General features: G+C 44.1%; 1 protein-coding gene across 1 annotated transcript in view; it reads left to right on the top strand.

Moving 5' to 3' along the window:
- Window positions 1-14,751, top strand: part of SNX6 (sorting nexin 6) — a 71,986-nt gene that overhangs the window by 5,396 nt on the left and 51,839 nt on the right. Inside the window, exon 3 of the mRNA XM_025391700.1 lies at window positions 13,927-14,031. Within this exon, the coding sequence (XP_025247485.1) occupies window positions 13,927-14,031 (105 nt within the window). The remainder of the gene's footprint in view (window positions 1-13,926; window positions 14,032-14,751) is intronic.

The raw sequence follows: 14,751 nt of genomic DNA, 5'->3' as shown, positions 1-14,751 counted from the left end.
CAGCCTCCCGAGTAGCTGGGACTACAGGCGCCCGCCACCTCGCCCGGCTAGTTTTTTGTATTTCTTAATAGAGACGGGGTTTCACCGTGTTAGCCAGGATGGTCTCGATCTCCTGACCTCGTGATCCGCCCGTCTCGGCCTCCCAAAGTGCTGGGATTACAGGCTTGAGCCACCGCGCCCGGCATTGTTGAGCCTTTTAAGAAAGGGAGTCTTGGCGGGTCACAGTGGCTCACCCCTGTAATCCCAGCACGTTGCGAGGCGGAGGCGGGTGGATCACGAGGTCAGAAGTTCGAGACCAGCCTGACCAACATGGTGAAGCCCTGTCCCTACTAAAAATACAAAAAATTAGCCGGGTGTGGTGGCGGGTAGCTGTAATCCCAGCTACTTGGGAAGCTGAGGCAGGAGAATCACTGGAACCCAGGAGGTGGAGATTGCAGTGAGCTGAGAGCATGCCATTGCACTCCCACCTGGGCAACAGTACAAGACTCTGTCTCAAAAAGAAAAGGGCATCTTGATAGAGAAAAAGCATGAAGTACATATTGATATGAGTTGCAAAGGGGGCAGAACATTCAAAAATGATAACTAGCATTTCATGTAAAGCAGTAAGCAATTTTTTTTTTTTTTTTTTTGTCTGAGACGGAGTCTCGCTCTGTCGCCCAGGCCGGAGTGCAGTTGCGCGATCTTGGCTCACTGCAACCTCTGCCTCCTGGGTTCATGCTATTCTCCTGCCTCAGCCTCCTGAGTAGCTGGGACTACAGGCACCCGCCACCACGCCCTGCTAATTTTTTGTATTTTTAGTAGAGACAGGGTTTCACCATGTTAGCCAGGATGGCCTCGATCTCCTGACCTCGTGATCTGCCTGCCTTGGCCTCCCAAAGTGCTGGGATTACAGGTGTGAGCCACCGCGCCGGCCCTTTTTTTTTTTTCTAGACAGAGTCTTGCTCTGTTGCTAGGCTGGAGTGCAGTGATGCGACCTTGACTCACTGCAACCTCTGCCTCCCAGGTTCAAGCTATTCTGCCTCAGACTCCTGAGTAGCTGGTACTACAGGCACTCGCCACCATGCCCAGCTAATTTTTGTATTTTTATTAGAGATGAGGTTTCACCATGTTGGCCAGGATGGTCTCGATCTCTTGACCTCATGATCCACCCGCCTTGGCCTCCCAAAGTGCTGGGATTACAGGCGTGAGCCACCACGTCTGGCTACAGGTAAACAAAATTAAAGTCAGTGTTTTTAAATAAATCTTTAAGTAGCCGCACATTTTCATCATGATGTTTCGCTTAGAACAGAATCTCAGCGCCCTAAGAAAACATTGTTTTGACCAGGCACAGTGTCTAATGCTTGTAATCCCAGCACTTTGGGAGGCCAAGATGGGCAGATCACCTGAGGTCAGGAGTTAAAGACCCTCCTGGCCAACATGGTGAAACCCCATCTCTACTAAAAATACAAAAATTAGCCGCGTGTGATGGCTGGTGCCTGTAATTCCAGCTACTTGGGAGGCTGAGACGGGATAATCACCTGAATCCAGGAGGCAGAGGTTGCGGTGAGCCAAGACCTTGCCATTGTACTCCAGCTTGGGCGACAAGAGCAAAACTGTCTCAAAAAATAATAATAATAAAAAAAAAAGGAAAATACTGTTTTGTGAGAAATTTTAAAAACAGGCTTCAAGACTACATAGTGTTGAAAAATACTGGCCACATTTTCATCTCTTTAGCCCTACCTCTATATAATAGGTTTTTCTCCCTCAAATAAAGGACAGTAACATATTATTTGGTAAACAAATGAGCCCTTTGAATTGGACACATTTTTTTCTAATGTGCTTGTTAAATAAGAACAGTGCGTGCCAGAGTGATGGCATGATTCTCTTTGCACTTGATTTCAATTCTGAATAATATGTTTATTGTTTTCAAGAATTACTTTAGGTAGAGTAACTACTCGTTCTCCTGTACTTCTAGCCTTGTTCCTACCTCTGTATTCCTTATCTTCGTTAATAGCATCACTTTCCAGTTATGCCGGCAAGAAACCTCTGAGTCATATCCTTCATTTTATATCAGAACAGTCATTGCGGCCAGTTAATTTCACCTTGGAAATGTTGTTTACCCCATCTTTCATGTGCATGGTCCCATTTAAACTCCTTGCTACTTCTTTCTTGGACTGTAGCAGTACCTATCCTTAGTCTCTGTCTTTAGTCTTTCTACCTCCAATTCAGTCTTCAAATTACTTATATTACTGAAATGATTAAACCATATAGCACCATTAGTGAAAAGGACTTCCTTGGACCCCAGTTTTTTTGGGGGTAAGGTCCAAACTCCTTAGGCTAACATTAAACTCTGTTTATAACCTTTTCTGACCGGCTTCATTTCTCAATATCTCTTCCCCCATATTCTAGTGTATTCCCCATTGCCCAAGCACCTCTACACTTGACTGTCTGTTTTATGCATGCATTTCAGTGTTTTATTTTCCCCTCACCTTTTCTTTCACTTGAAATTCAACTTGAATTTGGCCCAGATGCTTGCATTTTGTTTTGCACCTGCACACTTTTTAGCTTAAACACATTCCACATTTATTGATAGTTATTTCACATAAAAATGTGACATATATTATGTTGGCTGAGGACTAAAAAGGTGAATAAGACAAAGTTCCTGCCTGCCCTGAGACCATCACAGTATAGTGAAGGACATAGAGTTATAATCCCTTGAAATAAAGTGTATGGGAGTTCAAAGTAAAGTGTTCAACTTTAGGGGAAAGGGTAGTAGTAAAGACATAATGATAGTTACACATTTACATAGCATTCACTGTATGTCAGGGACTTTCCATGTATTAACTCAATTCTCAAATCCCTATGAAATACACCTACTGTTATTCCTATTCGGGAAAGGAAAACTGAGTTGCAGAGACATTAAATAACTTGCCCAAAGTCAAAAGCCAGTAGGAGCCGTGGTCAAATAGGCAGTCTAGCTCTAGGGCCTGGCTTTTAACCACTGTGCTATTGGTCTGCTTTCCAACGGGGAGGATGGCATGTGTTGGTAATTTGGTTCCTCCTAGAGCACTAGTTCTTACTGGAGCATAGGTTGCAAAGGTACATGCAGCCAGTATGGACAGAGTATAAAGTGCATAGTGAAAGACTCCAGGCAGTGGGAAGTACTGAGGGATTTTAAGCTAGGAAAGACATGCCCAGGCCAGGTGCAGTAGCTCATGCCTGTAATCCCAGCACTTCGGGAGGCCGAGGTGGGCAGATCACCTGAGGTAAGGAGTTCAACACCAGCCTGGCCAACGTGACGAAACCCCATCTATACTAAAAGTACAAAAAAAAAATTAGCCAGGTGTGGTGGTGGGAGCCTGTAATTCCAGCTACTAGGGAAACTGAGGTAGGAGAATCGCTTGAACCCAGGAGGCAGAGGCAGCAGTGAGCCAAGATCATGCCACTATACTCCAGCCTGGGCGACAGGAGCAAAACTCCATCTCAAAAAAAAAAAAAGAGGAAAGATATTTCCAGGTGAAAATATCATTGTAGATTATTCTAATATAGAGGATAGATTGATGCTTCCTTTCAGAAAGCAAAGAAACCAGTTAACAGGCTAATGCAACAGTCCAGATGAGAAATGACAAAGGTAGAACTAAGGCAGTGGAAGAGGGATGAAGGAAGGGATGTAGTAAAGAGATGTTTAGGAGATAGAATTGACAGGACATAGTGACTGAATAAGTAAGTACATGGGCTGGGCAAGGGAGAAGGAGAAAATAGGAAGGAAGAGCAGGGTTAGAGGTTAGGTCATAAGTCTAGTTCCAAGTATGTTGGATTTAAAGTACCTGTGAGGCATCTAACCTGCCCCTGCCAAACTAGAATATAAGATCTGTAAGGTTGAGGATTGTGTCTCTTCACTGCTGTCTCCTTAACATGTAGGATAGTGCTTGATACATTCAGGGCACTGAGTTGTTTAATAAGCAAATACATCCAGATGGCTATGTCTAGTTGGTAACTTGAAATTAAATTGGGAACTTAGAATAAAAGGTCTGAATTGGAGATGTAATTACTTAGGAATTATTAGTTGAGAATGGCTGATATTTGCAACATTAGATAGCACCCAAGGGAAACCAGCATTTAAGGACCAGAGCAAAGATGATTGCTTAATGGGGCTGAGAGGGATAGGAGGCGAATCAGAGGAGACTTCAAAAGTTGAGAGAAGCTGGGTTAGTGGCTCATGCCTATAATCCCAGCACTCTGAGAGGCTGAGGCAAGAGGATCACTTGAGCCCAGGAGTTTGAAACCAGTCTGGGGTGTGTAGAAATATCCTGTCTCTACAAAAACTAAAAATTAGCAGGGTGTGGTCACACATGCATTTGGTCCTAGCTAGCTGCTTGGGAGGCTGAGGAGGGAAGATTGCTTGATCACAGGAGTTCAAGGCTGTAGGGAGCTAAAATTGTACCACTGTACTCCAGCCTGGGCGACAGAGTGAGATGCCCGTCACTTTTTTTTTTTTTTTTTTGAGGGAGAGTCCCACTTTATCACCCAGGTTGGAGTGCAGTGGCACTATCTTGACTCACTGCAACTTCTTCCTCCCGGATTCAAGCAGTTTGTTGTGTCTCAGCCTCCTGAGTAGCTGGGATTACAGGCATGTACCACCATGCCCAGCTAATTTTTGTATTTTTAGTAGACACAGGGTTTCACCTTGTTGCCCAGGCTGGTCTCTTTTTTTTTTTTTTTTTTGAGATGGAGACTCGCTCCGTCGCCCGCGTTAGAGTGCAGTGGCCGGATCTCAGCTCACTGCAAGCTCTGCCTCCCGGGTTTACGCTGCCTCAGCCTCCCGAGTAGCTGGGACTACAGGCACCCGCCTAGTTTTTTGTATTTTTTTAGTAGAGACGGGGTTTCACCGTGTTAGCCAGGATGGTCTCGATCTCCTGACCTCGTGATCCGCCCGTCTTGGCCTCCCAAAGTGCTGGGATTACAGGCTTGAGCCACCGCGCCCGGCTGAGGCTGGTCTCAAACTCCTGGCCTCAAGTGATCCTCCTGCCTCAGCCTCCCAAAGTGCTGAGATTATAGGCGTGACCACCACGCCTGGCCCCATCTCCAGTTTTAAAAATAATGATTTTTTAAAAGTTGAGATGGTTTTAAGAAAGGAGTGGTCAGAATGATACCAACGCAGAATACTGCAGAGAGGCCAAGCAGACTGAAAAATATCATTGGTTTGGAAATTAGGTACTCATGTAAAGAATTTTGTTTTTGTTTTTGTTTTTTGACATGGTCTTGCTCTGTTGCTCAGGCTGGCATGCAGTGACACCATCACAGCTTACTGCAGCGTTGACCTCCTGGGCCTCAAGTGATCCTCCCACCTCAGCTTTCCAAGTAGCTGGGACTACAAGTGTGTCCCACGATGACCAGCTGTAAGGCAAAATTTATTTGTAAAAAGGTTTGTTGGTGGGCCTGAGAGAATAAACAGCTGCTGGCATTTATTTCTCTGGGCTGGAGGAGGCAAGTTCACTTGTTGAGGGTGGGGTGTAATGTAGTAAAAGTTGGAATTGTTGCTGCAGGAAATCAAAAGAGGAGCTGAGTGAAGTTGCACAGGACTGGACTGCTGAGTAGTTTTAAAAGAGCATTTGCAATTTGGAGACTGTTAATTTGAAATGGAACAGTACAAACAATGGTGACTTTTCTGTAGCCATACTCAGCAGCCCAAATGTAAAAGTTGAAGATTATATTGATCTTGAGGCCAGGTGGCTCATGCCTGTAATCCCAGCATTTGGGAGGCTGAGGTGGGAGGATCTCTTGAGCCCAGGAGTTCAAATCTAGCTTGGGCAGCATAGTGAGACCTCGTCTCTATAAAAAACAATATAAATAAAAGATAAGTAGATCCTGAATGGGAATTTGTAAGCCAGGTATGGTAAAAGAGCAGTGAGAGTTGAAGGGGCCAGCAGGAAAGGTATTGGAATGGCATTTGCAGAGTAGATTGGAAAAGGAGTGAAGCAGAGGGAGTGCCGACAGACTGGAAATAAATGGAAAGGTCACAGGACTGGAGGTGTTGATGAGATTACATTGTACATGTGGTAAAAGTGGTGGGGAGAAAGCAGGAAGCAGTTAATTTTATATTACATAAGGTTGATTGTCTTTCTCATTGCAAACAGATTTCTTGAAGGCAGGGCTTTTTGCTCACTTTAAATCTTCTGCAATACCTGGGACAGTTGTTTGCGTATAAGTGCTGAAAAAAAAGTTTATTAAATAACCGCATATTACTGTATTGCCTAGAGAGTCAAGTGTTTTTATTTATTCTATCTATATATTTTTTGAGACAGAGTTGTGTTCTGTCACCGAGGCTGAAGTACCGTGGCATGATATCAGCTCACTGCAACCTCCACCTCCTGGGTTCAAGTGATCCTTCTGCCTCAGCCTCCTGAGTAGCAGGGGCTACAGGCATACACCACTGCACCCAGCTAATTTTTGTATTTTTAGTAGAGATGGGGTTTCACCATGTTGGCCAGGCTGGTCTCGGACTCCTAACTTCGTGATCCGCCCACTTTGGCCTCCCAAAGTGTTGGAATTACAGGCATGAGCCACTGCACCCGGCCAATCAAATTCGCTTCTATCATGGGGTTTTTAATTGATTGTACTGTAATTACCTGAAAATAGTTTTGCAGCCCAGTTGTGGTTACCACCTTTCTTTCTTTCCTCTTCCCTTCTTTACATTCCACAAATATTTGTTGAGAACTTCCATTGGGAATATAGCAATGAACAAAATAGATAAAAACCTATGTCTTCATGGAGCTGAATTACAGTCATGAAAAGACATTTTTAAAAAGTAAAGTATATTAGGTTTTGAATAAGCATTATGAAGAAAAATGAGGGAGGAGTAAGGATTTTTGGGCTGAAAGGGAGGATGGTTTGAGCTGCACTTTTAGATAGGGTGCCTAGGAAAGGCCTTCCTGAGGAAGACGTAAGGACTTGAAGAAAGTGAGCTGTGCAGATAGATATCTGGGGGCAGAGTGTTCCAGGCAGAGGGAACCAGCAGGTGCAAAGAATCCCTGAGACGGCAGCATATTTGTGTGTTCAAAGAACAAGGAGGGCCGGGTGCAGTGGCTCACGCCTATAATCCCAGTACTTGAGAGGTCAAGGCGGGTGGATCACCTGAGGTTGGGAGTTCGAGAGCAGCCTGGCCAACATGGTGAAACCCCATCTCTACTAAAAATACAAAAATTAGCTGGGCCTGGTGGCGCATGTCTATAATTCCAGCTACTAGGGAGGCTAAGGCAGGAAAATCACTCGAACCAGAGAGGCGGAGGTTGCAGTGAGCCAATATCGCACCACTGTACTCCAGCCTTGGCGACACAGCAAGACTCCTTCCCCCCAAAAAAGGAGGCCATATGGCAGGACTATAGTGAGCCAGAGGAGTGGTAAATTAGATGATATCAGATGGAGATTTTATAGTGCCTGGTAGGCCACTGTAAGGTATTCAGCTTTTCTTCAAGCGGAAACTCCTTAGATTTTGAGCAGAGAAATGATTTCTAGTTTAATGATACCATAGTGGTGACCCTGTAGGGAATAAATTTATGAGGGGCAAGGGCTGAAGTAACATCAGTTCGAATACTATTGTTAAGAGTCAAAGTTATTTTCTTTCTTTTCTTCCTTCCTCTTTGCCCCATCCCATCCACTCATCCATCTCTCTACATTTTTTTTCTGTCAAAATATGAACAACTGACTTTTTAGGGATGTTCTAAGCTAGATACTTCATAGTACACTAGTCAGTATGATAACTAGTAGTGAATGTCTTCCTAAGTCTTTTTTTTTTTTTTTTTGAGACAGAGTCTTGCTCTGTCCCCCAGGCTGGAGTGCAGTGGTGCAATCTCAGCTCACTGCAAGCTCTGTCTCCTGGGTTCAAGCTGTTCTCTTGCTTCAGCCTCCCAAGTTCCTAGGACTATAGGTGCCTGCCACTATGCCTGGCTCATTTTTTGCATTTTTAGTAGAGACGGGGTTTCACTGTGTTAGCCAGGATGATCTTGATGTCCTGACCTTGTGATCCACCCACCTTGGCCTCTCAAAGTGCTGGGATTACAGGCATGAGCTACTGTGCCTGGCCCAAGTCTTTTTTTTTTTTTTTTTTGAGACAGGGTCTCACTCCGTCACCCAGGCTGGAGTGCAGTGGGACAATCACAGCCCACTGCAGCCTCAGCCTCCTGAGGAGCTGGGACCACAGATGTGCACCATTACACCCAGCTAATTTAAAAATTTTTTGTGCAGACAAGGTCACACTGTGTTGCCCATGCTGGTCTCGAACTCCTGGCCACAAGTGGTCCTTCTGCCTTGGCCTCCCAACGTACTGGGATTACAGGCATAAGCTACCGTGCCTAGCCTTTTACTAAGTAATTATTTATGGAACAGCAGGTCAAAGTCTTTAAATTGTTCTTCTAATGATACTACATTTATGTTACTTAATTTTTATTTTTTTTTGTCATAATCTTTCTCTTGACCAGTGACACAAATGTTTAACCTAGTCAGCCTCCGACAGAAGACAGTCCAATGTTTATTGTCCCAGAAGAAGATTAAGCCATTGAATGTAATCTAATTAGAAATTTCTTCAAACTGAACTCACTAGTTGCAGAAAGTTGATTAAATTTTTTTTACCTGAGACGTCGTGCTCTCTCAACCAGGCTGGAGTGCAGTGGTGCGATCTCAGCTCACTGCAACCTCTGCCTCCCAGATTCAAGCAATTCTCCTGCCTCAGCCTCCTGAGTAGCTGGGATTATAGGCGCCCACCACCACACCTGGCTAATTTTTTTTTTCTTTTTTGTATTTTTAGTAGAAACAAGGTTTCACCATGTTGGCCAGGCCGGTCTCAAATTCCTAACCTTGCGATCCTCCTGCTTCAGCCTCCCAAAGTGCTGGGATGACAGGCGTGAGCCATCGTGCCCAGCCAATTAAATTTTTATGAAACACATAACATTTTTAAAATTTTCATGAAACACAAGTTGTTTGCTTGACTCCTGTCCTTAGTAAAACCCTCTAAATGACTGACTTTTTGCTAAACTGAGAAGAAAATCTGCCTAGACGATTTGTGTACATTTTATGTAATGAACACTAAATCTCACACCTATAATCCCACCCTTGGCTAATTTTTGTTCTTGTTAATTGTTTTTGGTTTTTTTTTTTTTAGAGACAGCGTTTTGCCATGTTGCCTAAATTGGTCTTGAACTCCTGAGCTCAAGTGATCCAATCGCCTCAGCCTCCCAGTGTTAAGATTACAGGTGTGAGCTGCCACACACAGCCAGATTTTTTTTTTTTTTTTGAGACAGAGTCTCACTCTGTCGCCTAGGCTGGAGTGCAGTGGTGCCATCTTGACTCACTGCAACTTCTGCATCCCACGTTCAAGCAATCTGCTGCCTCAGCCTCCCGAGTAGCTGGGATTACAGGCGCCTGCCACCAGGCCCAGCTAATTTTTGTATTTTTAGTAAGAGGCGGGGTTTCACCATCTTGGCCACGTTGGTCTTGAACTCCTGACCTCGTGATCCACCTGCCTCAGCCTCCCAGAGTGCTGGTATTACAGGCGTGAGCCACCACACCCGGCCCCAGATTCTGTATTTTTAACAAGCAACCAGGTTGATTCTTACTAGGTGTGTTTTGGAAATGCTAGACTAAGCAATTAAAACGTAAGAAGTGGAGAAATGCCACAGTTACTATTCTAAAACCTGTATGATAAATGAACTAGTTTCCTGTGGCTGCTGTAACAAGTTACCACAAACTTGATGGCTTAAAACTACATAAATTTAGGCCGGGTGCGGTGGCTCACGCCTGTAATCCCAGCACTTTGGGAGGCCGAGGCGGGCGGATCACAAGGTTAGGAGATTAAGACCATCCTGGCTAACACGGTGAAACCCTGTCTCTACTAAAAATACGAAAAATTAGCTGGGCGTAGTGACAGGCGCCTGTAGTCCCAGCTACTCTGGAGGCTGAGGCAGGAGAATGGCGTGAACCCGGGAGGCAGAGCTTGCAGTGAGCGGAGATCGCGCCACTGCACTCCAGCCTGGGCGGCAGAGCGAGACTCCGTCTCAAAAAAAAAAAAAACTACATAAATTTATTCTCTCACAGTTCTGAAGGCCAGAAGTCAGAAATCAGTATCACTGAGCTGACGTCAGGATGTCAAGCTGGCAGGGCCAGCTCTCCCTCCAGAGGCTCGAGGGAAGGATTCCCTGCTTCCTCCAGCTTTCAGTGGCTACCAGCAGCAGCAGCCCTTGGTTTGTGGCTGCAGTACTCTAATCTGCCTCCATGGTCACAAGACCTTCTCATTAGTTGTTGGAGTATTTTTTTCTGTGTCAAATTTTTTTTTTTGATACTGAGTCTCACTCTTGCCCAGGCTGGAGTGCAGTTGGCCTCATCTCTACTCACTGCCAGCTCTGCCTCCCAGGTTCACACCACTCTCCTGCCTCACCCTCCCGAGTAGCTGGGATTATCGGCATGCGCCACCACACCTGGCTAATTCTGTATTTTTAGTAGAGATGGGGCTTCTCTACGTTGGTCAGGCTGGTCTCGAGCTCCTGACCTCAGGTAATCCACCTGCCTTGGCCTCCCAAAGTGCTGGGATTACAGGCCACCGGCAGCACCTGGCCTCTGCTTTTTGTATATAGATAATGTGCTGGCTCGGCGTTGTGGCTCACTCCTGTAATCCCAGCACTTTGGGAGGCTGAGGCGGGTGGATCACCTGAGGTCAGGAGTTGAAGACCAGCCTGGCTAACATGGTAAAACCCCATCTCTACTAAAAATACAAAAGTTAGCTGGGCCTGGTTGTACATGCCTGTAGTCCTAGCTACTCGGGAGGTTGAGGCCGGAAAATCGCTTGAACATGGGAGGCGGAGGTTGTAGTGAGCCAAGATGGGGCCAGTGCACTCCAACCTGGGGGGACAAAGTGAGACTCCATCTCAAAAAATAACATGTGATTGATTGCCTTTAAGGCCCACCTAGATAATCCAGAATAATCTCAAAATCCCCATCTCAAAATCCATAATTGAATGACATCTGCAAAGTCCTAGTCCTTTATTGACATACAAGGTAACATTTACAGCTCCCAGGAATTTGGATGTAGATACCTCCCAGGGAGCTACCACAATAAACATCTTAAAAGTGGCCTCGCCTGGCTCAGTGGCTCACACCTGTAATCCCAGCACTTGGAGAAGCCAAGGTGAAAGGATTGCCTGAGCTCAGGAGTTCAAGATCAGCCTGGGTGACATAGTGAGACCCTGTCTCTATTTAAAACAAAAAACAAAAAACAAAGGCCTGAATGTGATTAAAGAAAAAAAGGAGGCCAGGCGCAGTGGCTCACGCCTGTAATCCCAGCACTTTGGGAGGCCGAGGTGGGTGGATCACAAGATCAGGAGATCAAGACCATCCTGGCTAACACAGTGAAACCCTGTCTCTACTAAAAAAAATACAAAAAATGGTGGCAGGCACCTGTAGTCCCAGCTACTCGGGAGACTGAGGCAGAAGAATGTGAACCCGGGAGGTGGAGCTCGCAGTGAGCCAAGATTGCACCACTGCACTCCAGCCTGGGCGACAGAGTGAGACTCTGTCTCCAAAAAAAAAAAAGAAAAAAAAGGAAACAGGGAAACAGATATTTTTTTTTTTTTTTTTTTGAGACAGAGTCTCACTCTGTCACTAGGCTGAAGTGCAGTGGCGTGATCTCCACTTTGTGCAACCTCCGCCTCCCAAGTAGCTGGGACTACAGGCACGCGCCACCATGTCCAGCTAATTTTGGTATTTTTATTAGAGATGGGGTTTCACCATGTTGGCCAGGATGGTCTCAATCTCTTGACCTCATGATACACCTGCCTCAGCCTCCCAAAGTGCTGGGATTATAGGTGTGAGCCACTGCACCTGGCGTCCCCCCCGCCTTTTTTTTTTGAGACAGGGTTTGGCTCTGTTGCCCAGGCTGGAGTGCAGTGGTGTGATCTCAGTTCACTGCAACCTCCACCTCTTGGGCTCAAGCCATTCCCCACACCTCAGCCTCCCAAGTAGCTGGGACTACAGGTGTACAACATGTGCCAGGCTAATTTTTGTATTTTTTGTAGAGATGGGGTTTTTCTGTGTTGGCCAGGCTAGTCTCAGATTCCTGAGCTCAAGCAATTTGAATACCAAGGTGGGCGGATCACTTGAGGTCAGGAGTTCAAGACCAGCCTGGCCAACATGGCAAAACCCTGTCTCTACCAGAAACTACAAAAAATAGCTGGATGTGGGGGTGCACGCCTATAATCCCAGCTTCTCAGGAGGCTGAGGTGGGAGAATCACTTGAACCCGGGAGGGAGAGGTTGTAGTGAACAGAGATCACCACTGCACTCCAACCTGGGTAACAGAGTGAGACCCTGTCTCAAAAACAAAAAATAAAATTTATATATACACATATATATATATTTGAAATCATTGAGTAAACAATTTTGCATTTGCATTCAGCATTTTTTTCATTTACAATATAATTAAAATTTGAGATACTAATGACCAGGTGAGATTCTCTAAGTCCTAGGTTTTACAACTAGAGTACTGTCTTTGAAACAGTCTATTTCATATCTTTGCAGCTGGCTAAGACTTACCTTTTAGTGTTTTGAGTCTTATCCTAAGTCTCAAAATTACCCAAACAAGTTACAGTATTTATTGTTTAAAGAGTAAGAAAAACATGAAGTTTAAAAATTTAAAACAAGAAGAGTCTTTTTTTTTTTTTTTTTTTTTTTTTTTTGAGACGGAGTCTTGCTCTGTCGCCCAGGCTGGAGTACAGTGGCCGGATCTCAGCTCACTGCAAGCTCCGCCTCCCGGGTTTACGCCATTCTCCTGCCTCAGCCTCCCGAGTAGCTGGGACTACAGGCGCCCGCCACCTCACCCGGCTAGTTTTTTGTATTTTTTAGTAGAGACGGGGTTTCACTGTGTTAGCCAGAATGGTCTCGATCTCCTGACCTTGTGATCCGCCCGTCTTGGCCTCCCAAAGTGCTGGGATTACAGGCTTGAGCCACCGCGCCCGGCCAAGAAGAGTCTTCTTATAGATGAGAAAGTGGAAGCACTATATAGGGAATATATTCATTTCTTCAAATGTAGCTTATGGAGTTATTTATTGAGTACTTACTGTATGTTAGTATTTTTCTTAGCACTTTACATTAATGTATTTAATTATATTTGATAGTTTCATTGTATATTCCTGAATATAAAGAGGCGGGAGTTAAACTTGTTGCTTGATAGTCTTTTTATTATTTTTCTTGTGCTTCAAGACAGACACATTCCTTAATTTTAGAATACTTGAACTTAAATGGACCACTTTCTTGGAAAATAGGTTTTTTGGGTTTTTTTTGAGACAGGTTTTTTTTTTGTTTTGTTTTTTTTGTTTTGTTTTGTTTTTTGTTTTTTGAGACGGTTTTGCTCCATTATCCAGGCTGAAGTGCAGTGGCATGATTACTGCTCACATCTCCTGCCTCAGCCTCCTATGTAGTGAGACCACAGATGTGTGCCACCATATTTGGCTATTTTCTTTCTTTCTTTTTTTTTTTTCAATTTTTGTAGAGACAGGGTCTTGTTATGTTTCCCGGGGTGGTCTTGAATTCCTGGATGCAGTCAGTCCTGCCTCAGCCTCCTAAAGTGCTGGGATTACGGACATGAGACATCACATCTGACTGAAAAGAGTTTTCTTTTTGAATTAAACTGTAACTAAACTATAATTAATCATGATTAGCTCGGTGACTTAAGTAAGGCAAAATATAGTTGAATACTATAAAATGAAAATTCTAGAATTGAATACTACAGTATTAAGGTAATAGCGTTGCCCAATCAAAATGTATATAATATGTATATTATATGGACATGAGTACCTCTTTAGACTTAATCTTTTGTTATTTTTGTTTTGTTTTTGCATTGTCTGAGAAAAAAATTATATAAAAGCACATGATTTTCATTAAGATACTGGTTTTCTTCTTCCAGCTTAAAGCAATAAATGTAGATCTTCAAAGTGATGCTGCGCTGCAGGTGGACATTTCTGATGCTCTTAGTGAGCGGGATAAAGTAAAATTCACTGTTCACACAAAGGTAAATGTGATTTTGTACTTTCTATTATTTTAGCCATTTATTATACTACATATGTGGTATGTTGACTGGTACTTGGATTTTAAACATAATTGGAAAGAGACTGTTTTAACAAAAATAGGTGTAGGAAAATGTACTTTTTTTAGATTAATATTCTGAGAATCAGAACCTAGACAGAGAGCAAATTTAATTTTTTCCAAATTTTTATTAGTATCTTTTATCATTCTTGTCACTTTCAATTTCATTGTTCTTTCTGTCAAATTACTGTCTTACAAATGATTATTATTACTATTTTTTTTGAGATGGAGTCTCTTTCGTCCAGGCTGGAGTGCAGTGGTGTGATCCTGGCTCACTCACTGCAACCTCCGCCTCCTGGGTTCAAGCAATTCTCCTGTCTCAGCCTCCCAAGTAGCTGGGACTGCAGGCACAAGCCACCACGCCCAGCTAATTTTTGTATTTTTAGTAGAGATGGGGTTTCACCATATTGGTCAGGGTGGTCTCTAACTCCTGACCTCAGGTGATCCACCCACCTTGGCCTCCCAAAGTGCTAGGATTACAGGCATGAGCCACAGTGGCCAGGCACAAATTATTATTGTTATTAGATTTCAGTTCTTGAGTGCATTTTCAGATTGCAGATTTCTTTCCTTTGTTTGAATAGGTGAGTTTAATATACATTAGTAACGTAACTTTTAAGTAACTGTAGCAGTACAATATAATAAGAGT

The sequence above is a fragment of the Theropithecus gelada genome, chromosome 7b, assembly GCF_003255815.1.
Source record: "Theropithecus gelada isolate Dixy chromosome 7b, Tgel_1.0, whole genome shotgun sequence".
In the NCBI taxonomy this organism is placed as follows: Eukaryota; Metazoa; Chordata; class Mammalia; order Primates; family Cercopithecidae; genus Theropithecus; species Theropithecus gelada.
This window is presented reverse-complemented; position numbering and strand designations above follow the sequence as displayed.